The sequence below is a fragment of the Oncorhynchus kisutch genome, linkage group LG18 (genome assembly GCF_002021735.2).
Source record: "Oncorhynchus kisutch isolate 150728-3 linkage group LG18, Okis_V2, whole genome shotgun sequence".
Classification (NCBI taxonomy): Eukaryota; Metazoa; Chordata; class Actinopteri; order Salmoniformes; family Salmonidae; genus Oncorhynchus; species Oncorhynchus kisutch.
This window is the reverse complement of record NC_034191.2, coordinates 71,824,550-71,851,743: the sequence shown is the minus strand read 5'-3', so window position 1 is coordinate 71,851,743 and position 27,194 is coordinate 71,824,550. Positions and strand designations below refer to the sequence as shown.

The 27,194-nt window shown below is 47.2% G+C and overlaps 1 protein-coding gene across 11 annotated transcripts in view; it reads right to left on the bottom strand.

Annotated features, from left to right (window-relative positions):
- The window catches only part of kmt2ca (lysine (K)-specific methyltransferase 2Ca), a 240,048-nt gene that overhangs the window by 73,981 nt on the left and 138,873 nt on the right, over nucleotides 1-27,194 (bottom strand). For all 11 annotated transcript variants that reach the window (XM_031796719.1, XM_031796716.1, XM_031796715.1 and 8 more), the window contains exons 12-13: nucleotides 5,392-6,789; nucleotides 4,206-5,176 (exon numbers count right to left, since the gene is read on the bottom strand). In XM_031796719.1, the coding sequence (XP_031652579.1) occupies nucleotides 4,206-5,176; nucleotides 5,392-6,789 (2,369 nt within the window). The remainder of the gene's footprint in view (nucleotides 1-4,205; nucleotides 5,177-5,391; nucleotides 6,790-27,194) is intronic.

The following is a 27,194-nucleotide window of genomic DNA, read 5'->3' as shown; positions in this document are numbered from 1 at the left end:
CCATCAACGACAATAACATGCACCTATTGGCTCTTAGTGTCGCCACGCCACTAGGGAGGGCACAACTTAGGAAGAACCAATAGTGCCAGTTCTATCAGACTTGAATTTGGTTGTCTGATTCTTTAGGAATGTTGTGGAATGAAAGTCTCAAATAGAAATAGTTGAGTTCAGATACCCACATAAAGTACTTAAGTAGAACTTTAAAGTATTTAACTTAAGTACCTTACACCACTGACACTGGACCAGTGAATCACCATCCAGATCATATTGGCCCACTTGACAGTAGGTCAGAACAGTCTCTGGAGCGATTGACTTGAATACTGGAGCACGGGGGAAGTATTTCATATCGTGCAGTAGAAAAATATTAAGCATATCTGTGCCCTGGCACATCTTCCTAATCTAGCAGCAATATTAGCCATCAGTGTAGTGGTAAACCTCTCTATCCTCTTACAACAGCCAAGTACACCCCCCCCCCCCCCCCCCCCCGCTATATTTCACATAAACACAACGGAAATGGCCCATGAATTTTAAAATGCTTCAATAAAGTAGGGAGGACACTGCGCCACATTTGGGTTTCATGTTTCGCTCCGTAGGATTTCTTACTCAGATGGTATTGCTGATAACCTGTCAGTATAATATTAGAGACTAGAGGTCGACCGATTAATTAGGGCCGATTAATTAGGGCCGATTTCAAGTTTCATAACAATCGGAAGTCGGTAGTTTTGTACGCCGATTTTCTTTTCATTTACAAGTCTGTTAAGAACATTCTTATTTCCAATGACGGACTAGGAACGGTGGGTTAACTGCCTTGTTCAGGGGCAGAACAACAGATTTTTACCTTGTCAGCTCGGGGGATTCAATCTTGCAACCTTACGGTTACTAGTCCAACGCTCTAACCACCTGCCTCACGAGGAGCCTGCCTGTTATACGAATGCAGTAAGAAACCATGGTAAGTTGCTAGCTAGCATTACACTTATCTTATAAAAAACAATCAAATCAATCATAATCACTAGTTATAACTACACAAGGTTGATGATATTACTAGTTTATCTAGCGTGTCCTGTGTTGCATATAATCGATGCAGTGCGCATTCGCGAAAAAGGACTGTCGTTGCTCTAACGTGTACCTAACCATAAACATCAATGCCTTTCTTAAAATCAATATACAGAAGTATATATTTTTAAACCTGCATATTTAGCTAAAAGAAATCCAGGTTAGCAGGCAATATTAACCAGGTGAAATTGTGTCACTTCTCTTGCGTTCATTGCACGCAGAGTCAGGGTATATGCAACAGTTTGGGCCCCCTGGCACTTTGCGAACTAATTTTCCATAATTATGACATTACATTGAAGGTTGTGCAATGTATCAGGAATATTTAGACTTATGGATGCCACCCGTTAGATAAAATACTGAATGAATAAATGTTTAGTTTTCGAGATGATAGTTTCCGGATTCGACCATATTAATGACCAAAGGCTCGTATTTCTGTGTGTTATTATGTTATAATTAAGTCTATGATTTGATAGAGCAATGGGTAAAGCTGCTTGGAGGGTGGCTGCTGTCGATGTGTTCCTGGTTCGAGCCCAGGTAGGAGCGAGGAGAGGGACGGAAGCTATACTGTTACACTGGCAATACTAAAGTGCCTATAAGAACATCCAATAGTCACAGGTTAACGAAATACAAATGGTATAGAAAGAAATAGTCCTATAATTCCTATAATAACTACAACCTAAAACGTCTTACCTGGGAATATTGAAGACTCATGTTAAAAGGAACCACCAGCTTTCATATGTTCTCATGTTCTGAGCAATGAACTTAAACGTTAGCTTTCTTATATGGACTTGCACTTTTACTTTCTTCTCCAACACTTTGTTTTTGCATTATTTAAACCAAAGTATTCATTTGAGGCTAAATTGATTTTATTGATGTGTTATATTAAGTTAAAATAAGTGTTCATTCAGTATTGTTGTAATTGTCATTATTACAAATAAAATTTTAAATAAATGTTTGAAAAATCGGACGATTAATCGGCATCGGCTTTTTTGGGGGTCCTCCAGTAATCGGTATTGAAAAATCATAATCGGTCGACCTCTATTAGAGACACGCTGTTCGCTCTGAAAAAATCTCCACAAAAACTGTATGGCATAACACATCTCATGTTGTATTTTAAAATATACAGTGTGCTGAAATTACTCCAGCTTAGAACCTTCCCACAAATGCATCACTGCCTGTCTCAAAGCAAGTCCATTGGGGAGTAGCCTGGTTCAAGGAAACGAAGCGCTGCTGCCTCAATTTACACAACATAAACGTGCCAAGGAGCTAGGCTAACCCCCCCACCCCCCCACACACACACCAGCACTCATGGGAGTGCACACTGCACACAGGGAAGCACGTATGCAAACACACACACGAGCAGTAGAGCTCATGCCGGCAGGCAAGTAGACACACCACACACAGGAAATCCCAGCTGATTCTAGCGATGGAAGCCCACCCTGTAAATGATCCTATACTGGAAAGAGCAATCCTCCTGAGATAACAGGAAGTAGGGGAAAAACTAAAGAAGAAGAAGAAAAAGTATGGACTAAAACTTCAGCTCAGAAACTTCTGTATAGACTCCAGTGATGTGTTATACACACAGGAATCCATTTGAAATGTGCCAATCAAATAGAAGTATTGAACATGTTTGCCCGAAGTCGAAGCAAGGTGGCTTCTTTAAAATGTGAGTTCTTACAGATATATCCTGACAACAACAAAAAAGTATATGTATATTATAATATACTAACAAATCGAAGTAAAAAACAACAAACATTAACCTCTATAATTGAAAAAACAAACAAAAAAAGGCTATAGATTCTATAGCTGCCTTTGGGCTTAGATGAGCCAAGTTGAATGTCCTCCCTCTTCCCTCAGCTTGGTGGAAATGGGTTTGTGTCGTGCTTTGCGCCTCAATGAGTTCCTATCCAAATTAAAACACCTCCAAAAAAGACTCCCTTATGTAGTGCCCCTCCTTCTCCCCAGCATCAAACCCTTGGCACAGACTTGAAGGCTAGAAAGAGATAGAGCTAGAGAAAGAGGAGGAGAGAGAGGAGGGAGAAAGAACAAGGGAGACAGACAGCAAGAGCGAGAGAAGATGGGTAAAGGGACAAAGAGAAAGCAAGAGCGCAAGAAAGGGAGCCAAAAAGAGAGAGAGAGCAAGAAAGACAGAGATAGCTAGTGAAAGAGCGAGAATGCAAGAAAGCAGCCACGACCTCTCAACATTCATTAATGCACACTCCACACTGGCACTAATCAATGTGACTGAGCAACACCAAAGGGACTATAACTAGAGAGAGGGGATACGAGTTGTGGATCAGACAGAGGATCACAACTCCCACCACGGCAGAGCAGTCTGTCTGCACCACTATCAAACATGTCCTCCTGTGAAGGTAGAAGGCTTCTGGAAGACTAGGACTAGAGCTACAGACCTGGTTGAAATGCTACAGACCGTCCTAAGAGCTGCTACAGGCCTGCTCGAAGAGCTGCTACAGGCCTGCTCAAAGAGCTGCTACAGGCCTGCTCAAAGAGCTGCTACAGGCCTGCTCAAAGAGCTGCTACAGGCCTGCTCAAAGAGCTGCTACAGGCCTGCTCAAAGAGCTGCTACAGGCCTGCTCAAAGAGCTGCTACAGGCCTGCTCAAAGAGCTGCTACAGGCCTGCTCAAAGAGCTGCTACAGGCCTGCTCAAAGAGCTGCTACAGGCCTGCTCAAAGAGCTGCTACAGGCCTGCTCAAAGAGCTGCTACAGGCCTGCTCAAAGAGCTGCTACAGGCCTGCTCAAAGAGCTGCTACAGGCCTGCTCAAAGAGCTGCTACAGGCCTGCTCAAAGAGCTGCTACAGGCCTGCTCAAAGAGCTGCTACAGGCCTGCTCAAAGAGATGCTACAGGCCTGCTCAAAGAGCTGCTACAGGCCTGCTCAAAGAGCTGCTACAGGCTTGGTAGAATGGCTACAGACTGGAATAGACTACAGAAAAGCTACAGGACTTGGTAGAAGAAGTAAATAGCTGCTAGAAGAGTTATAGGTCTGGCAGAAGATACAGACCTTGCTGAAACTATATAGGCCTGGGAGAAGAGCTACAGACCTTCAAGAGCTTTAACCCTTCCGGTACAGTTTTGGGGAAGAAACTTTTCTGTAAGGACCCAAAGACAGTAACAAACAGATAAACAGCCTTACCTGCTTCACCCTTGGCTTCCCTGGGGAGAACTTCCTCTTGGAGATGGCAGGCTTCCCCATTCCAATCTTGGGGGTGAGGGGAATAAAGGTTGTGTTGGTGGGAGGCACACAAGCACTGTATCCAGGATAAGGCTGGACCTGAGGCGAAGCCTGGGCCTGGATTTGGACCTGAACCTGGGGTGGGCTGGCTTTCCTAGGGGAGGCCTCTGTAGATAAGGGGGATGGGGCCAGCCCAAACGAGAGCTTGGGAGACAATCCAGGGGAGGCCTTGGAGGCTTTGCTCTCTCCCCTCGGAGAGCCGAAGTCCGAGAAGCTGCAGTCGCTGGCAGGGGTAGTATCCATTTCTACCGTGGTATCCATGTCTACCGTGCTCTTCCATTCAGGAAGTTCAGCCATGGGACTAAGCTCCTTTTCTCTGATTGTATCCTCTTCAACTGGCAATATATTTGAAGGCAACACCTCCCCCTCATCTAAAACAATTGGAGGCAAATCCTCCCCCTCGTCCTCTAACTCCTTCTGCAACTTCTGCACAACCTCCTTTTCCGCAACTGCACCCTGCTCCTCCTGCATAGGTTCCAGAACATTCTCCTCAACAGCCTGTTCCAAATCTGAAGATGTCATTTCCACAGGTGCTACTTCCATAGGCTTCTCCTCCTCTACAGGGGGCTCCTCGGTAGTCTCCTCCAAAGGCTCATGGGATATTTCTTTGGTGGGCGGAGTTAAAGTGGTTTTGGAATCCTCTGATTTGGTCTCCTCTGCATTGTGGGGCAACGCCTCTTCAAGCGCCACCCTTTTTGCCGCTTCTGGAGAGTCCGATATTTCCAGTTCCTGTTGGTCGTCGTCGGCCCTGGGTGCTGCGGGACTCTGGGAGGCGAGCGATGACACGCCCACTAGAGTTCCAGACCTCTGGGGAGACTCCGGGCCCTCCGTCAGGGTAACGGTCACCTGGATCTCCTGCGCAGGTTCAGCACCTGGAACGGAGAAAGCCAATTAAATAAGAGCTCCAGCTTGTTTATCATCCTGAATCAAATAGCATGTTTATTTGAATCGAAGCTGTGGTGTTTCTTTTTCAAAAGTCACACCCACAACAAGAGGGCGGAGACGATCTTATCTAAGTGGTTGGGTGAAATTATACTGGGACGTTATTGTGATGTTAAAGCCTACAGCATGGTTTTCTATACTGTACCTGAGGAAGACTCTTTGGGCTCCTGCTCCTTTAGAGGGCTAGGGCCCGCCCCTTCCTCCCGCAGAGGGCTAGGGCCCGCCCCGATCTCCCGCAGAGGGCTAGGGCCCGCCCCTTCCTCCCGCAGAGGGCTAGGGCACGCCCCTTCCTCCCGCAGAGGGCTAGGGCCCGCCCCGATCTCCCGCAGAGGGCTAGGGCCCGCCCCTTCCTCCCGCAGAGGGCTAGGGCACGCCCCTTCCTCCCGCAGAGGGCTAGGGCACGCCCCATCCTCCCGCAGAGGGCTAGGGCACGCCCCTTCCTCCCGCAGAGGGCTAGGGCACGCCCCTTCCTCCCGCAGAGGGCTAGGGCACGCCCCTTCCTCCCGCAGAGGGCTAGGGCACGCCCCTTCCTCCCGCAGAGGGCTAGGGCACGCCCCTTCCTCCCGCAGAGGGCTAGGGCACGCCCCATCCTCCCGCAGAGGGCTAGGGCACGCCCCATCCTCCCGCAGAGGGCTAGGGCACGCCCCTTCCTCCCGCAGAGGGCTAGGGCACCCCCCTTCCTCCCGCAGAGGGCTAGGGCACACCTCTCCCTCCTTAAGAGGGCACGCCCCTTCCTCCCGCAGAGGGCTAGGGCAGGCCACTTCCTCCCGCAGAGGGCTAGGGCATGCCCCATCCTCCCGCAGAGGGCTAGGGCACGCCCCTTCCTCCCGCAGAGGGATAGGGCACGCCCCTTCCTCCCGCAGAGGGCTAGGGCACACCTCTCCCTCCTTAAGAGGGCACGCCCCTTCCTCCCGCAGAGGGACAGGGCACGCCCCTTCCTCCCGCAGAGGGCTAGGGCACCACCCTTCCTCCCGCAGAGGGCTAGGGCACACCTCTCCCTCCTTAAGAGGGCACGCCCCTTCCTCCCGCCGAGGGACAGGGCACGCCGCTTGCTCCCGCCGAGGGACAGGGCACGCCCCTTGCTCCCGCCGAGGGACAGGGCACGCCCCTTGCTCCCGCCGAGGGACAGGGCACGCCCCTTGCTCCCGCCGAGGGACAGGGCACGCCCCTTGCTCCCGCCGAGGGACAGGGCACGCCCCTTGCTCCCGCCGAGGGACAGGGCACGCCCCTTGCTCCCGCCGAGGGACAGGGCACGCCCCCTGCTCCCGCCGAGGGACAGGGCACGCCCCTTGCTCCAGCCGAGGGACAGGGCACGCCCCTTGCTCCAGCCGAGGGACAGGGCACGCCCCTTGCTCCAGCCGAGGGACAGGGCACGCCCCTTGCTCCAGCCGAGGGACAGGGCACGCCCCTTGCTCCAGCCGAGGGACAGGGCACGCCCCTTGCTCCAGCCGAGGGACAGGGCACGCCCCTTGCTCCAGCCGAGGGACAGGGCACGCCCCTTCCAAAAGCGGCACCACCACCTCCACCACAGCCATGAAAACATCTGGAAGACAGGAAATAAAAGCAAAGTCATGCCTTAATTGACAGCTGTTTGTAACAAAAAAATAATAGGCTTCCAACCAATTCTCACAACAACAACAAAATAATAGGCTTCCAACCAATTCTCACAACAACAACAAAATAATAGAAATAAAACATTTGGCCATGATGCAGTAGAGTAATCAAGAGGATATGGATACATGTGAGCTCAGTTTGGTCCCGTAGGACACCTGTCCCTGTGACAAAGGTATATGAGACAAATGCTATTTATTTCCAAAATGGTTTGGCCACCTTCAAAGGAATTTCTCATTTGAAAAAGTTCCCAGTTTTGAATGCAGAACAATGGGGAACTGAGGCCCCGCTCAACTCCTGTGGTTCTCTAGTGAGTCACACACTGACACCATCCAAGCATAACAATTCACAGCCCTTCCAATTAGGCTCTAATTTCAAGTTAATTAGGGAACATCTTCCTCCCAGGTATTCTCACTTCAACATTCCAAAGCCCAAACCCAGCTGTTTTAATAACTCAATACCTAGTGTTCTCTCTATAAACAGAGTCTACAACTGGACAATTCCATGCCCTGAGGTGTTTCTATAGTGGATGGATTGGATGTGAATACTAGAACGTAAGCCGATACCACTGCTATTGAGTGATTCCTCAAGAAACCAGGGGAAAAAAAAAAGATTTCAGATTTTCACAAAATTTAATCCATAGAATGGTCCTTTGGATGAAGGATTGTTGGCATATATTTCTATCTAAAAGCATAATTGATAAATCATTTAAGTTGAAAAATGTCACATTTTGGCCTTACCCAGGCCTCCTTTATGGCTGCAATGTGTAACTTTTTGGGCGATCCAACAAAATTCACATAGAAATGTGAGTTATAGATCTGTCACTCTCATACATTCGACAGCAGTGTATATGGTACAATGATTATCTACACTATACTTGTATGTTTTGTCACAATCTGAAATTATGTGAACTATTAGAATTTTAGCAACCAGAAAATGGCAGAGCGATTTCTGCATAGTACATCTTTAAGACTCCATAATGTTTCATCTGTAAGTGCGACAAAGAAAGCAGTGGTGTCATATGAAGCTTTATCACTTGCTCTGTAATACCAGAAGTATTTTAATTTCAATGGAAAAAGACATTAACATATGAATATTGAAAAATATAAACATGAATATTGAAAAATATAAACATGAATATTGAAAGTATACAGTACCAGTCAAAAGTTTGGACACACATACTTTTTCAAGGGTTTTTCTTTATTTGTACAATTTGCTACATTGTAGAATAAACAGTGAAGCCATCAAAACAATGCAATAACACATATCATGTAGTAACCAAAGAAGTGATAAACAAATCTAAATATATTTTATATTTGAGATTCTTCAAAGTAGCCACCCTTTGCCTTGATGACAGCTTTGCACACTCTCAACCAACTTCATGAGGTCGTCACCTGGAGTGCATTTCAATTAACAGGTGTGCCTTGTTAAAAGTTGAAATTTCTTTCCTTTTTAATGCATTTGAGCCAATCAGTTGGGTTGTGACACGGTAGGGGTGGTATACAGAAGATGGTATTTTACCAAATAGGGATAAGTCCATATTATGACAAAAACAGCTCAAATAAGCAAAAAGAAACAGTCCATCATGACTTTAAGACATGAAGGTCAGTCAATGCTGTCATGACGCTGGCCTGGGGGTAGGTTTATGACAGTCATAAATACCTCCCTCCCCTTTTTCCTCTCTCTACCCTACTGATGCGACTATTGAAAATTCCTTGGTTAACATAGAGATTCTGGGAACATCAGAAGTTGGTGGGAAATTAACCATATTTTGGTAATCCAACCAGTTGAACATATGCGTTGGTACTTAATGAATATGATGTCAGTTCGGTTGTCATCTGAGACATTCTCATCAATGATAGGATGACAAAAACTGTACAGTGGAAAGTCTACACATTACAGTTATCAGATTCACATGGAATTGTTGTGCAATTTAAACATTTGTGAGTTTAGCTTCTAAAATGTGAGAATTGGGTTTTCATGAGTGAATTAGGCCTGACTCAGTGGCCCGCCCACGTGAAGAGATATTGGTTATAAACTACGAAACACGCCCTCCTCTCCCTTCCTATATAAAGCCTTTACGACAATATAACTTTCTGTTCCGGGTACATTTGGATGATGGTCCGATGTCAGAAGGGTTCATATAATAACTACAGAATGAAGCCAACCTCAGCGTGAGCTTTGGTTGCGAATGGTATGAACTTTGAACTCTTATTCACAACAGAAGTGATACCTCCTAGCCGTTGAGTTAGCAGCGGCCTCTGTAAACGTGGGCTAGGAGAGGACAGACAGAGTATTCCATCTACCACACAACGACGACACGACAACGTTTCCCGTTCACCACCAGAGACACTCTTCAAAGGACAAAGGACTCTGTTGGGCAACACGGCCTTCCATCTACCACCAACCTATTGAAGCGCAGCTCAGAGTAAACATTTATTACATTTTCCTTTTCCAAATGGGTGGTAATTTAGAATGCATAAGATTCTGTATTTACGATAGAGTAGCGGCCTACGGCCGCTATAGAGACATCGCTTCTCCCTTTGTTCTTCAGTCTTCCCGCTCTTTCACTCAAACCCAGCCCCCTTTTCTTTGCGTAACCAGCTGTCATATCTGTTCCGTCCGCTAGGGACGTTTTCCTTTATTACAATTCATTCTTGTATATGTAATTCTGTGATTAGTTAGGTATTTAGTGAATAAATAATTAAACCTAATTTTGTGTTGCTAATTCAACTTGTTAGCCAGGGTTGGTGAAAATAACCAAGACTAACATTGTTCGATGATCTGAAAACGGTCTGAACAGAAACATTATTGGAGCCCCCATGCGAGGAATCTAAAATAGGAAGATGCTTTCATTTTGATTCAGCCTATATACAATTTAAAAGCACATTATGGGAGTTGGAGACAGAAATTATTGGTGGTGTGTGTGCTGAAGATTGTGTTGTGTTCTAACGTGGTCAGTGGGTAGCGTAAGCGAATACATTTCTGTATGAGGGCTGATAAAAGCTAAATACAGAAATCTGAGAAAGAGCGTTTGGCCAAACGTAGGGCTATTTCTGCTTCGCGCGTTTCAGACACTTATAGGCTCGGTCATTATTAATTTCTCGAGCGAGGACAAAGAGCTAGCCGATTGAAATTCAGGAGATATTAGCTTGACCAGCGATAATTATCTCTGTCTCTCTCGTGCTTCCATTCCGCAAGGCGGAGGAAGTCCCGCCCCGGGTACTTCCGTTTGATTTCAGTGGGTGCCAGTACTTCAAGAATTATTCAGGACACACTCAAGTCATTACTTATGATATCCAGACAGATATCAATGTCTTATTCAATTGAACTAATAATAAGTGAAATTGCCAGATTTACATTCTCAAATGGAACTTTGAAATAATATCCCATTTGTTGACTTTTTAAATAAGACATTGTAAACTTTTTCCAAAGTAACCTAGATGAAGTAACTTCTCAGGTTAATTAAAGTTTGATAGCCTACCAAGGTAGGATTAATCATTGGCATTGATTAATTAATTAAATTTGCTTTTGCAAATTCATTCACGTCCAACTTCCACATTACTGGTACTGTACTGATGGTTCGTCAACATCTATGAATAGATTAAACTTCTCTTTGGAGCTTCCAATGAATTCCAAACCCAAACTTAAAAAAAAAAAAAAATAGGAAAATGTTTCCTCTAAATTTTTCTAATAATGTGCAAGCTATCAAAGGAGGTGGTCACCACTCCTCCGCTAATTAGTGATCCTCCACCCATAAAAGGTTTGATCTCTGACCTCAGCAGCGATACCAACCCTAATTATGCCATTAGCGAAACGCTCTCCGAAATCAACTATCAAACACAGGCTTTGTGACGGTTCTCTCCACTTTAGCACTGATGTATCGCCATCAAAGGTTGGCATCGGTCCAATACCCCACAGTGCACAATTGAAGCACGTGCAAGACATGGCTAACATGAGGGCACAGGTGGAGAGAACTGAGCAAATATTGACAAAAGCAGGAAATGAAAACATTCTGCTAGTCGCGCAACTGTGTTTGAAATCTGAACAATTAAAAGTAATTGCAAATGCTCATGAAGATGAACGAGCAAACACCAACAAAATCGTAGTCTGCAGGAACTCGATTTAGCCAAAACTAAATACGATGTAGTCCACTCTAAACTAGATAAATCTGTTGAGTTATCTACAAATAGGAGCGCGCAATTTGATAACCTGCAGGCAGTTTTGTTGAATGTTACTCAAGGTAATAATGTTTTACTCCAAATTCTGCAAACCAAAGACGATCAGTTGATGAACACAATGACTAACTCATTGAAGTCGCTGACCAAATGAAGGTTGAGAGAACTCGGGTGATGAACATGGAAATATTGATTTCCAAGTAAGCGGAAGAAATCTCATCACTGAATCTCTCGCTCCATACACAATACCTCTATCTGCAAACCATGACAGTTAAGTTTGAGACCGAAAGGAGCAGGGGCGAAACTCACATGTCCAAAATCAGTACTCTAAGCGCTCAAGTGGACTCTGCAATGCAGCAGAATACCACCCTTAGGTACCATCTGGAGGAAGTCCAGAATGATCACGTTCTACAGCATGACTATCCATCCAAGCAACCGGAGTCCGGAACTCAAAGGAGTGAAGACAATAGGTTTCAGACATTGCCTCCATCATCTGTCCCTCAGTCTTCTCCTCTTGGATGGATATTTGGCACTGAGTAATATAGCGCATCTTAGCCAACAAAGCCCAAAGCTTGGCTTCTCCTCTTGGCCTTTCGGCCCCACTTTCCCCACAGGATGAAGCCAATCCTCTCCGCCCTCTTGACGCGGAATACCTTGACAAACTCGTCAAGAATCTCCCCACCTTTGACCCCGTTCCAGGTCAGCCAAACGATACTGAGATGTTCCTAGCTGACAGAGGACGAGTTGGATGGCTACCCAAACGCCACGGGTTCTGACAGGGTTTACCTGTTGAAGCGAACTTAGAATAGACACGTGACAAGGTTCATTCGCCTACAACAGCAACGCATGCTAAATTACTACGCTAAACTTGCCACAGCTTTGAAATTAGAATTCAGTGGAATTCAACTCGAAAACGCGATAGCTCACTGGCTAACACGGTCAAACAAGCTCAATATCATAGGCTTCGTTCAGGTTACTTACTGAAACGGGAATGGAAGACGTGTTACCATTTAAACAAATGTTTCTGTCGAACATGTATCGCACCTTCATTACCTACTTGGGCCCTGCAGCCCACGTTCACTTGCCTATCTTACAACTCAGAGAGCTTGCAAGCACAGCTTTTGAGGCATCAAAAGTTCATATCGCTAAAAGCCCTGACCACTCGGTTTTGAAGTTTGACCAGGAGCACTCACTCCGGTCAGAGGGTGCATTATCAGGTATTGGAGCGTTGAGAGTTGACGCACAACAACGGTTTCTACCACGAAACCACAAATCCAATAACCACCGCGGTCTAAATAGCTGTAAAGTACGTCGCCATCAAAACGACTACTGCTACAATCGACCTGTTCACTACGTTACTGCACCCAACCCACAAAAAGTGTCAGAGCACAAGGGTAACAAAGGGTTGAAGGAAGATCAAAACGTAGACCAATGTTCTCCTGAAGTTCCACTACATGAAGAACTAAAGCGAGAAACATTTGAGAAAAAAGACTGGTGACATCCAGTGGAAGTGATAGGAACTGAAAAATGGTTCCTATCAATTATCCCTTGGCAAAGACATGTGAGGGAGCAGTCAGAGGCAAAAAAAAAAAAAAACATCTGAACAGTTAGTCCTCTGGGTTTTGCCTGCTACATAAGTTCTGTTATACTCACAGACATGATTCAAACAGTTTTGTTTTCTATCTACATCTACTAATAATATGCATATCTTATATTCCTGGCATGAGTAGCAGGAAGTTGAAATTAGGCACGCTATTTATCCAAAAGTGAAAATGCTGCCCCCTATACCTTAAAAGGTTGAAAGTGGAATGATGCGACACTACACTTTGAGGGGTCACTCAGACTACCTCGCCTCTCACATGCTGAAACTACACTTCAAGGATGTATCGCTCGTCCACCCTGTGTATGTTACCAGCCTCAAAACTGTACCAGTGCTACTTGGAGCAGACTTGATGGATCGGTTACTCCCATTGATGGATTGGAAAACCAACCAGGCATGGTCACAGGCCACAGTGCCTCCACTGACCACACATTCCTCCTCTACCGCTAGCTGCAACGCAGTCATTCACCTGTCCAAAGCACCCCTTGGGAAAAGGACATCTAGAAACCACTTGGTGCAGAATCCGATCCAAGGAGATATTACGATATCTCAACCCATTCCATCAGTCAATATGATTGACCATTCTTTTCATGATTTCGATTCAGCTGTCTCTGTGAATGAGCAACTTCCCTCCTCCTTGCAGTCGTGCAATACGGTAGTTGAGATGAACTCTCTTGCCCTTCGGACACTTCCGCAAGCACTGCGGCCGTCTCAGCAAGAAAAACATTGATGCACAGAGTACATTCTGCTTCCGATGACACACCTTCGGCTTTGTGGGGGACTGTCAACCCTTACAATGACACTAATGGCGTCAGTCCAGCAACTGACCCGATGACTCCCACTGGTGAAACACTTTTTATCCTCGTCTCAGTTTGCAGGTACTGAAGAGGTTGCCACACGCGGACGCGTGGTGACTGAGACCTCGACAGCCACTGAGGGTGTTGAAGCACAAACACCAAGAGATTTGGTTGAAAGGTTACAGCCATTCTCATTACGCGGCCACTGACTACTCGTACATAGGGTCTGAACTTTTCATTTGCGCCTCAGATACCAACACCACATGCTGGTGGGGGGGTCCCCGAGACACAAAAGGGGGGGAGAATAGTAGCCCAGACCCATGATGAGCCTCATCAAGGCCGGTGGAGACTACGGACAACACCGTACGAGGCCGCCCAGAGCATAAATCAAATCTAGTTGTAAACTCCCCTATGAGAACAGTGAGGAGCAGACAGGCCCCTAGACGGGGATTATCTTAGAACACATCTAAGATAGTACTGAGGTGTACCACACTGGTTGTAAAGGAAGTCCAGTGGACTTGTCCACCTCCAAAATAAATGGCAACAATAATCATTCCTTGCCATGTGTAGTAGTCACTACAAGACAACTAGTAAAATGCTCTAATCATGTATTCCTGTAGGATAACATTTCAGAATAAATCAGTAGCACAACTGGTCCCCTTGAGTACCAGTACCACAGTCAGTCCAGTAACACTCAGTAAGAGGATTAGTAACCTCAGAAGTTAAATTGCTATTGAAAATAGCGACATAGGAGTCACTCAGAGTGCAACATGGGGGAAAGGAATCTCCATTGCACTCTTCCAATGGTTAACACACACCACTAATAAATAGAACCCTCCGTTCAGGAGAAAAGTTACTAGAAGTCATGAACCATGATCACACCGCGTATGACTGGTCCAATACTTAAAGAGTACTTCCGTCATGAGGTTAGCTCCATCGTGGATAACATAGCTACCGCCACTACAATAGTGGAAGACAGTGACTGGTAGTAAAACCACTTCAGACTCCCTCGACACCAATTCTGACTGACCTCCAGGCATTGACCTGAAAATTACCTGACTACGTCAAACTCATTCTGAACAAGTTGTAATCTGCCAGGATACTTGGTTTCCTTCCCTTGACATCGGCGCTTGCGTAAGCATGCGCAACGGAACATCCAATTAGGATTTATGCTAGGATCACTTAAGGGTGAAACACAAACAACGGACATTAAACCGGTGGAAATCTGTCCTTTGGCCTTATGAGTCCAAATTTGAGATTTTTGGTTCCAACTGCCGTATCTTTGTGAGACGCAGAGTAGGTGAACGGATGACCTCTGCATGTGTGGTTCCCAACTTGAAGCATGAAGGAGGTGGTGTGATGTGTCGGGGTGCTTTGCTGGTGACACTGTCTGCGATTTATTTAGAATTCAAGGCACACTTTACCAGCATGGCTACCACAGCATTCTGCAGCGATACACCATCCCATCTGGTTGCGCTTAGTGGGACAATCATTTGTTTTTCAACAGGACAATGACCCAACACACCTCCAGGCTGTGTAAGGGCTATTTGACCAAGAAGGAGAGTGATGGTGGTGCATCAGATGACCTGGCCTCCACAATCACCAGACCTCAACCTAATTGAGATGGTTTGGGATGAGTTGGACCGCAGAGTGAAGGTAAAGCTGCCAACAAGTGCTCAGCAAATGTGGGATCTCCTTCAAGACTGTTGGAAAAGCATTCCAGGTGAAGCTGGTTGAGAGAATGCCAAGAGTGTGCAAAGCTGTCATCAAGGCAAAGTGTGGCTACTTTAAAGAATCTAAAATATAATAAATATATTTTGATTTGTTTAACACTTTTTTGGTTACTACATGATTCCATGTGTTATTTCATAGTTTTGATGTTTTCACCATAATTCTACAATGTGGAAAATAGCACTTGCCTTGTGTTTCAGTATATTTTGGAACACAATATACTCTACAGGTTACAAAGTGGGACTTCTGCTAGTTTTAAAGTCATGGCCCATTTTATACAGAGAAATTGGTATAGTAGGCAATGTAACCAATCAGATCCCTCTTTCTACATCCTGCAAATCACCAGCATAGGGGGACCATTTTGAATCCATTTTCACATGCTTACAAATGCTTACAAATTGGATCATAACACTAAAAGTAGCAGAGATCCCACTTCGGAACTTTGATATGCCTTATCATATAACAAAACAAACGGTAAAGCTTCATATGACACCAATGTTTGCTTTGTAGCACTTACAGATGAAACATTATGGAGTCTTAAAGTGGAACTGTCAGCGCTTTAGCAACATGAACTCTGATTCAAATCGGTTCATATACAACCCCAGGAAGAATATGATGCCTTTTTATTTCATTTTCTGACAAGCGAGCACAGACATGGAAGCTTTCAAGTTTTCATACTTTCATAGAATGTTTGGGAATGACAGTAAGGTATGTGAAAATTCTATAGCAATATAGAGTTGGAAAGCGGCCGTGCGTTAGGGCAATTAATAAATACTGAAGCAAATAGAATCTCATAAAAACGTGTCAGTCTTGTCCAGGCCCAAATTCTACACAGTCACAGGTGTGCCATTGTCAATCAGATCTACAGTAAGCTTATATGCAAATAAGCCATTTGCCACACAGGCCTGCCTGCATTCACTTTGAACTGGACATTGGTTTACAGGCAGGAGAAAATGAGTGACTTTAGCCATAAAATACACCTGAATGGATTTCTACAAATATGTAAATGGAACAGGAGTCTTCTTACATTTTGGGAACTTTACAGTCATATTGATTAAACAACCATGAACAGGTAGGCTCTCTCTCTCTCCCTTGCCTTTGCACATCAACAACAACAAGATCAACAACTGTTTGCCAGAGCGAGATGAGGTAACCGTAGACAAACCCTCTCAGACGTTTTCAGCTGGTTGGCTGTCTAAATTGTGCTGATAAACGATACGGAATAGTAGTCTGCTCGTCCCACGTTTTGACATCAAAATGAGAACTTTCCGGCCTGACTGCCCATTTGATAGATGCCAAATACATTTGATTGACAACTAAAAGAACTGGATAACAGTTGATCAAATTCAGCATAGCTAGCTATAGCAAAGTGATTGACATTTCTTGCTTGCTAACCAAATGACACATGCACCTCTAGCTGTAGCCACCGAAAAACGATATGTGGAGAAAAAGTCGGCCACTCACCCAATGACGTCCTCTTAGCAGCGAGCTAGCTAACATTAAGCTCCATGTTTTTTGCTTGCTAAATAAATACATAGCTACATAAGTAGATAGTCTATTAGCAACGTTATGACTGACTTGTGATCATTGCCCTCGCTAGTTTGATTGTATTGACATTCACAGCCTTAGCTTGTCCGTTTTTGTCTAATATTGAGTAATTGAAAACGTGCATCCCGAATGGCTGGAGGCAGCAAACAAGATCCCAGGCCAGTTGTGATTTACAACACTGGTAGCAATATTGGTTGGACAACCAATAAATATATTGGTGAATTAATCATGCACTGAACTGCATCCCTCTATTCTGCCAAAAATGCCTTACTCTACGTCATGGAATTTTGAGTCAAATATAACCTATTTTTAACATTGCTTAGAAAGTTGATTTTGTAGCATAAGCTGGGAATTTGATATTTTTTTACAGATATGTTTTATATATAGAGATGATTTTTATTGCACCTTTATTTAACCAGGTAGGCTAGTTGAGAACACCTTTATTTAACCATACAGGGCTCATATGTGAAACTATTCTAACTGAACATTGTCTTTCAGTGACACTGACTCCGAATGGCAGCCCCCAGTGCCAAGGTGTCCATCCCCCACTGAAGCTGGTTCATCCAGCTCCTGCCACAAGTGGTGTTCATCTGCCCAAATGTATTTCTGCAGGCATGGATGTGCCTCAGGGCCAAAAGGGCAGAGCATGGAGGCGTCGCTGTGTTCTTTGCAAAATGAAGTCCCCCATTACCTGCACCACATGCTTGGTGACCCTCTGCTTTACAGCAGAAAGAGACTGCTATGACACCTGGCATGAGCAGCACAATAATGTGTAGAGGACTGAGGGTCTTCCAAATATTGAAAGTGTTATTTTATAAATGTATTTTTTTTAAATGTTTTTTCTCCATTTTTGGGGGTGTGTGTTTGAATACCATTTTGGTATTTTGTCTATAGTTATTCCATTCAAAATGTATACCTTCACCAATTTGGCCACTTGGGTACATTTGGGCTAATTGTGTGGGACACCTGGGTGACTCCATGATAAATGTCATGTAGCACACTCATTTTGGAAGTTATTATTCTGAAACTTTGCACAAGTACTGTTGCCCTCTTATATTTTTCACTGAAATTGTCCCCATCATCCTATGTGAATGTTTGTTTTGTCTTGTTCATTTTAAAGATACAAAAATAAAAATGAAAAAATGTATGTTTTTCTCATTGTATTATCTAAACCAGATCTATTGTGTTATATTCTCCTACATTCAATTCACATTTACACAAACTTCAGAGTGTTTTCTTTCAAATGAAATCAAGAATATGCATATCCTTGGTTCTGAGCCTGAGCTACAGGCAGATAGATTTGGGTATGTCTTCAGGCAGGAATTTTTTTAAGTAGCGGGTTTAAGAGCTGTAAGAGGTTAAAGAAGTCCAAAATGTCACAAATATTCAAAATTATATGAATTCATTCTCAATTATGCTTTAAAATACAACAATCCTTCCTCCAAAGGACCATTCTATGGATTACATTTAGTGAAAATCCAAAACATCATGGTATTTTTCTGTCCTGGTCTCGTGAGGAATCACTCAATAGCAGTGATATCAGGTTACATTCTAGTATTCACATCCTCTCCATCTACTATAGAAAGACCTCAGGGTATGATAATTGTTTTCCAATAAGAAAAAGATGTGTGAAATACAGGAATAATAATATGGTAAGCTTCATTTCAAGACTCTTTAGCACTCACTGTATCTAAGCCTACGTTTCAATGCAAAAATAGGCTATTGGGGAGAAGTACCCTTTTCAATTTCTTAAAATATTAACAAACACTACATCCTTGTTCACTTTTCCCTGCAACTACCATTCACATTACCCTGGGAGCTGGTCTGAAAAAGGCCCCCACCCTCCATTTCTGCCTTTCGCTCCATGCGTCCATGCTTCCCTCTTTTTCTTCTTCCCCTCCTCACATTGGAGGATCAGCACATGCAGTCAAACCCACACAGAAAGGCGTCACCATGACAACCCCTGTTTAGAAGACCCCCGCTCTCATTAGAACGCCGAGGCAATGGTTTCAGGCAGAACATAACAGTCCCAGCAAATCAGGTGAGAGATTAGAGTGCGAGAGAGAGATCGAGCGAGAGAGCGAGAGAAAGAGTTCACAAACCCACTGTGTTTGGCCTGCAATGAAACTCTTAGCAAACTAAATGGAATGAAATGGATGGGTGTGAGACTACACCAGTGGGGGAGTCAGAGTGTGCGAAGTTCAATGTGTAACTGAGATATAAGGCCTGGGGACCCACCTTGAACTCTAGTACTACAGTACCACATCTCACTGGGAGGTTCACCAAAAATGACTTGAGACAAATTACTCCCCTCTCCTATCGACCAATCAGACGAGTGGGAACTCGTAGCTTTAGCGATCACAGTTTGGTGACCGCCCAGAAGAAATCAGGGGACCCCCGTTGATGACATCAATGGTTGGGAATGCACTCAGTATGATCAGGGATCCGTAGGGCATAGTGAACACACAGGGAAGACAAGCTGAGCCTCTTGATTAGACTTACATGGGAATGTCATTGGGAACAAAGCACACCTGCTAAATACTGACATGCCAATATGATGGATTTATAGAGCCTCAATTATCCATCCAATCAAAACTCTGTCCTTTGGGGGGGGGGGGGGGGGTAAATGTATGCATTCAGATGATAATATGCTTATAGTCTGTGTCATTGTAGAGGTAGGAGGAGATGCATCAGAAAAGGAGATATGGAGACAAGAGGAGTGCCTGTTCTAATCCTCTCCAGTGGTAAATACACCAGCGTCTCTCCATCTCGGTCTCTTTGCTGCTGCTGCCGTGGTGAATAGATGCCCGCCGTTCACGCTCGACTAGCACAGATGGGAGAGGGGGGGTGACGAGGCCAGAGCATCCCATTGGCTGAGCCCGGGCAGCTATTTTTAACTTGCGGCAGAACCGCCACTGTCTCCTGAGATGTGTGTCTCCCCCCCCCCCCCGTCCCCCGTCCCCCGTCCCCTCCCCCAAGAGAGCCGTACTGCAGCAAGAACATCTCAACACCACCACCACAGAACAGCCAGACAAGGCTGGATTCCCTTCACACTTCAGTTCTCCACCCATACTCCTATTATGCTGCTGGGCTGTTAGTTTCTCATAGAGAATAATGAAGAGTATGGGTTTGAGTCCCGCTGGTGCCTCCCATAGGAAAATGCATGTATGACTTGAACAAGGGTCTGCTAAATGGCATGTATCATTATTTTATATTATAGAAAGAGCACCTATATATGATTATCTATAGACTATCTATCTATACTAGACTCTTCACATTGTTTCCTCAATCATATGGTTGACAGTGACACGTTGTGTACTTAGTACAGTTCACAATCAAGTTTCACCTTTGGTAAGAATTTTCCTTTTAATACTCAAGGCCTCATACAAGACAGTACTTCTGCATTGTATTTCTGGTAGCTACAGACGCGACGACCACTAGAACGATGTAGTAACTGTAATGTAACGGGAGCAGTCTGAACTTGCCTCGGGTGACAAGCAGGTTGTGTCCCAAATAGTGCACTACTTTTGACCATAGTCCCTATGGGCCCTGGTCAAAAGTATTGCCCTACATAGGAAACCGGGTGTAGTTTGGGACGCAGCCTGCAACGAAAGGTTTTTGCTTGAATCAGACCCTTGACATTGAGGCAAGAGATCCCATTGTCTGGAGGGTAAACAAAAAAAACTGTGTTGCTGAAGTTCCAATCACAGAGTGCCACACACACACACACAGAGTGCAACACACACACAGAGTGCCACACACACACACAGAGTGCCACACACACAGTGCCACACACACAGTGCCACACACACAGTGCCACACACACACACACAGTGCCACACACACAGTGCCACACACACAGTGCCACACACACAGTGCCACACACACAGTGCCACACACACAGTGCCACACACACACACAGCTACACACACACAGTGCCACACACACACACAGCTACACACACACAGTGCTACACACACAGTGCCACACACACACAGTGCCACACACAGTGCCACACACACACAGTGCCACACACAGTGCCACACACACACACACACACACACACACAGTGCCACACACACACACACACACACACAGACAGTGCCACACACACACACACACACACACACACACACACACACACACAGTGCCACACACACACACACACACACACACACACACAACACACACACACACAGTGCCACACACACACAGTGCCACACACACACAGTGCACACACACACACACACCACAGTGCCACACACAGTGCCACACACAGTGCCACACACAGTGGCCACACACACACACACAGTGCCACACACACACACACACACACACAGTGCCACACACACACACCACAGTGCCACACACAGTGCCACACACACACACACAGTGCCACACACACACACACACACACAGCAGTGCCACACACACAGTGCCACACACACACACACACACACAGTGCCACACACACACACAGTGCCACACACACACACACAGTGCCACACACACACACACACACAGTGCCACACCACACACAGTGCCACACACACAGTGCCACACACACACACACACACACACACCACAGTGCCACACACACACACACAGTGCCACACACACACACACAGTGCCACACACACACACAGTGCCACACACACACACACACACACAGTGCCACACACACACACACACACAGTGCCACAACACACACACAACACAGTGCCACACACACACACACACACACACAGTGCCACACACAACACACACAGTGCCACACACACACACACACACAGTGCCACACACACACACACACAGTGCCACACACACACACACACAGTGCCACACACACACTGCCACACAGTGCCACACCACACAGTGGCCACACACACAGTGCCACACACACAGTGCCACACACACAGTGCTACACACACAGTGCTACACACACAGTGCCACACACACACACACACAGTGCCACACACACACACAGTGCCACCACACACACACACACACAGTGCCACACACACACACACAGTGCCACACACACACACACACACACACACACACACACACAGTGCCACACACACACACAGTGCCACACACACACACACACACACACACACAGTGCCACACACACACAGTGCCACACACACACACAGTGCCACACACACACACACAGTGCCACACACAGTGCCACACACACACACACACAGTGCCACACACAGTGCCACACACAGTGCCACACACAGTGCCACACACACACACAGTGCCACACACACACACAGTGCCACACACACACACAGTGCCACACACACACACAGTGCCACACACACCACACACACACAGTGCCACACACACACACACACACAGTGCCACACACACACACACACACACAGTGCCACACACACACACACACACACAGTGCCACACACACACACACACACACACAGTGCCACACACACACACACACACACAGTGCCACACACCACATACACACACAGTGCCACACACACACACACACACACACACAGTGCCACACACACACACACACAGTGCCACACACACACACACACAGTGCCACACACACACACACACAGTGCCACACACACACACAGTGCCACACACACACACACAGTGCCACACACACACACACACAGTGCCACACACACACACACACAGTGCCACACACACACACACACACACAGTGCCACACACACACACACACACACAGTGCCACACACACACACACACACACAGTGCCCACACACACACACACACACACAGTGCCACACACACACACACACACAGTGCCACACACACACACACACACAGTGCCACACACACACACACAGTGCCACACACACACACACAGTGCCACACACACACACACACACACAGTGCCACACACACACACACACACACAGTGCCACACACACACACACACACACACCCACACACACACACACACACAGTGCCACACACACACACACACAGTGCCACACACACACACAGTGCCACACACACACACACAGTGCCACACACACACACACACAGTGCCACACACACACACACACAGTGCCACACACACACACACACACACAGTGCCACACACACACACACACACACACAGTGCCACACACACACACACACACACAGTGCCACACACACACACACACACACAGTGCCACACACACACACACACACACACAGTGCACACACACACACACACACACAGTGCCACACACACACACACACACAGTGCCACACACACACACACACAGTGCCACACACACACACACAGTGCCACACACACACACACACACACAGTGCCACACACACACACACACACACAGTGCCACACACACACACACACACACAGTGCCACACACACACACACACACACAGTGCCACACACACACACACACACACAGTGCCACACACACACACACACAGTGCCACACACACACACAGTGCCACACACACACACACACAGTGCCACACACACACACAGTGCCACACACACACACAGTGCCACACACACACACAGTGCCACACACACACACACAGTGCCACACACACACACACACACACAGTGCCACACACACACACACACAGTGCCACACACACACACACAGTGCCACACACACACACACACACACACACACACACAGTGCCACACACACACACACACAGTGCCACACACACACACACAGTGCCACACACACACACACACAGTGCCACACACACAGTGCCACACACACAGTGCCACACACACAGTGCCACACACACAGTGCCACACACACAGTGCCACACACACAGTGCCACACACACAGTGCCACACACACACACACACACAGTGCCACACACACACACACAGTGCCACACACACAGTGCCACACACACACACACACACACACAGTGCCACACACACACACACAGTGCCACACAGACAGCGCCACACACACAGTGCCACACACACACACAGTGCCACACACACACACAGTGCCACACACACACACAGTGCCACACACACACACAGTGCCACACACACACACACAGTGCCACACACACACAGTGCCACACACACACACAGTGCCACACACACACAGTGCCCACACACACACACACACACAGTGCCACACACACACACAGTGCCACACACACACACACAGTGCCACACACACACAGTGCCACACACACACACACACACAGTGCCACACACACACACACACACAGTGCCACACACACACACACACACAGTGCCACACACACAGTGCCACACACACACACACACACACACACAGTGCCACACACACACACACTGCCACACACACACACACACACAGTGCCACACACACAGTGCCACACACACACACACACACAGTGCCACACACACACACACACAGTGCCACACACACACACACACAGTGCCACACACACACACACACACACACACAGTGCCACACACACACACACACACAGTGCCACACACACACACACACAGTGCCACACACACACACAGTGCCACACACACACACACACACAGTGCCACACACACACACACACAGTGCCACACACACACACACACACAGTGCAAAACACACACAGTGCCACACACACACAGTGCCACACACACACAGTGCCACACACACACACAGTGCCACACACACAGTGCCACACACACAGTGCCACACACACACAGTGCCACACACAGTGCCACACACAGTGCCACACACAGTGCCACACACAGCGCCACACAGACAGCGCCACACAGACAGCGCCACACACACACAGTGCCACACACAGTGCCACACACACACACAGCCACACACACAGTGCCACACACAGTGCCACACACAGTGCCACACACATACACACAGTGCCACACACACACACACAGTGCCACACACACACACAGACAGTGCCACACACACACACACAGTGCCACACACACACACAGACAGTGCCACACACACACACAGACAGTGCCACACACACACACAGACAGTGCCACACACACACACAGACAGTGCCACACACACACACAGACAGTGCCACACACACACACAGACAGTGCCACACACACACACACACACACAGTGCCACACACACACACACAGACAGTGCCACACACACACACACACAGTGCCACACACACACACAGACAGTGCCACACACACACACACAGACAGTGCCACACACACACACACACACACAGACAGTGCCACACACACACAGTGCCACACACACACACACACAGACAGTGCCACACACACACACACAGTGCCACACACACACACACACAGTGCCACACACACACACACAGTGCCACACACACACACACAGTGCCACACACACACACACAGTGCCACACACACACACACAGTGCCACACACACACACACAGTGCCACACACACACACACAGTGCCACACACACACACACACACAGTGCCACACACACACAAAGTGCCACGTGCCACACACAAAGTGCCACACACACACACAAAGTGCCACACACACACACAAAGTGCCACACACACACACACAAAGTGCCACACACACACACACACACACACAAAGTGCCACACACACACACAAAGTGCCACACACACACACAAAGTGCACACACACACACAAAGTGCCACACACACACACAAAGTGCCACACACACACAAAGTGTCCACACACACACACATCACACACAGCACAGTGCCACACACACACACACACACACACAGTGCCACACACACACAACACAGTGCCACACACACACAGTGCCACAACACACACAGTGCCACACACACACACACGTGCCACACACACACACACAGTGCCACACACACACAGTGCCACACACACACACACACAGAGTGCCACACACACACACACAACACACACACAGTGCCACACACCACAGTGCCACACACACAGTGCCACACACACACAGTGCCACACACACAGTGCCACACACACACACAAAGTGCAACACACACACACACACACACACACACAGTGCCACACACACACACACACAGTGCCACACACACACACACACACACACACAGTGCCACACACACACAGTGCCACACACACACACACAGTGCCACACACACACACACACAGTGCCACACACACACACACACACACACAGTGCCACACACACACACACACAGTGCCACACACACACACACAGTGCCACACACACACACAGTGCCACACACACACACACAGTGCCACACACACACACAGTGCCACACACACACACAGTGCCACACACACACACAGTGCCACACACACACACACAGTGCCACACACACACACACAGTGCCACACACACAGTGCCACACACACACACACAGTGCCACACACACACACACACAGTGCCACACACACACACACACAGTGCCACACACACAGTGCCACACACACAGTGCCACACACACAGTGCCACACACACAGTGCCACACACACACACACACACAGTGCCCACACACACACACACACAGTGCCACACACACACACACACACAGTGCCACACACACACACACAGTGCCACACACACAGTGCCACACACACACACACACACACAGTGCCACACACACACACACAGTGCCACACAGACAGCGCCACACACACAGTGCCACACACACAGTGCCACACACACACAGTGCCACACACACACACAGTGCCACACACACACACAGTGCCACACACACACACACAGTGCCACACACACACACAGTGCCACACACACACAGTGCCACACACACACACAGTGCCACACACACACAGTGCCACACACACACAGTGCCACACACACACAGTGCCACACACACACACACACACAGTGCCACACACACACACACACAGTGCCACACACACACACACAGTGCCACACACACACACACACACACACAGTGCCACACACACACACACACACACACACAGTGCCACACACACACAGTGCCACACACACACACACACACACAGTGCCACACACACACACACACACACTGCCACACACACACACACACACAGTGCCACACACACACACACTGCCACACACACACACACACACAGTGCCACACACACAGTGCCACACACACACACACACAGTGCCACACACACACACACACACACACACACACACACACAGTGCCACACACACACACACACACAGTGCCACACACACACACACACAGTGCCACACACACACACACAGTGCAAAACACACACAGTGCCACACACACACAGTGCCACACACACACAGTGCCACACACACACACACACACAGTGCCACACACACACACACACACACAGTGCCACACACACAGTGCCACACACACAGTGCCACACACACACAGTGCCACACACAGTGCCACACACACACACAGTGCCACACACAGTGCCACACACAGTGCCACACACAGTGCCACACACAGTGCCACACACAGTGCCACACACAGCGCCACACAGACAGCGCCA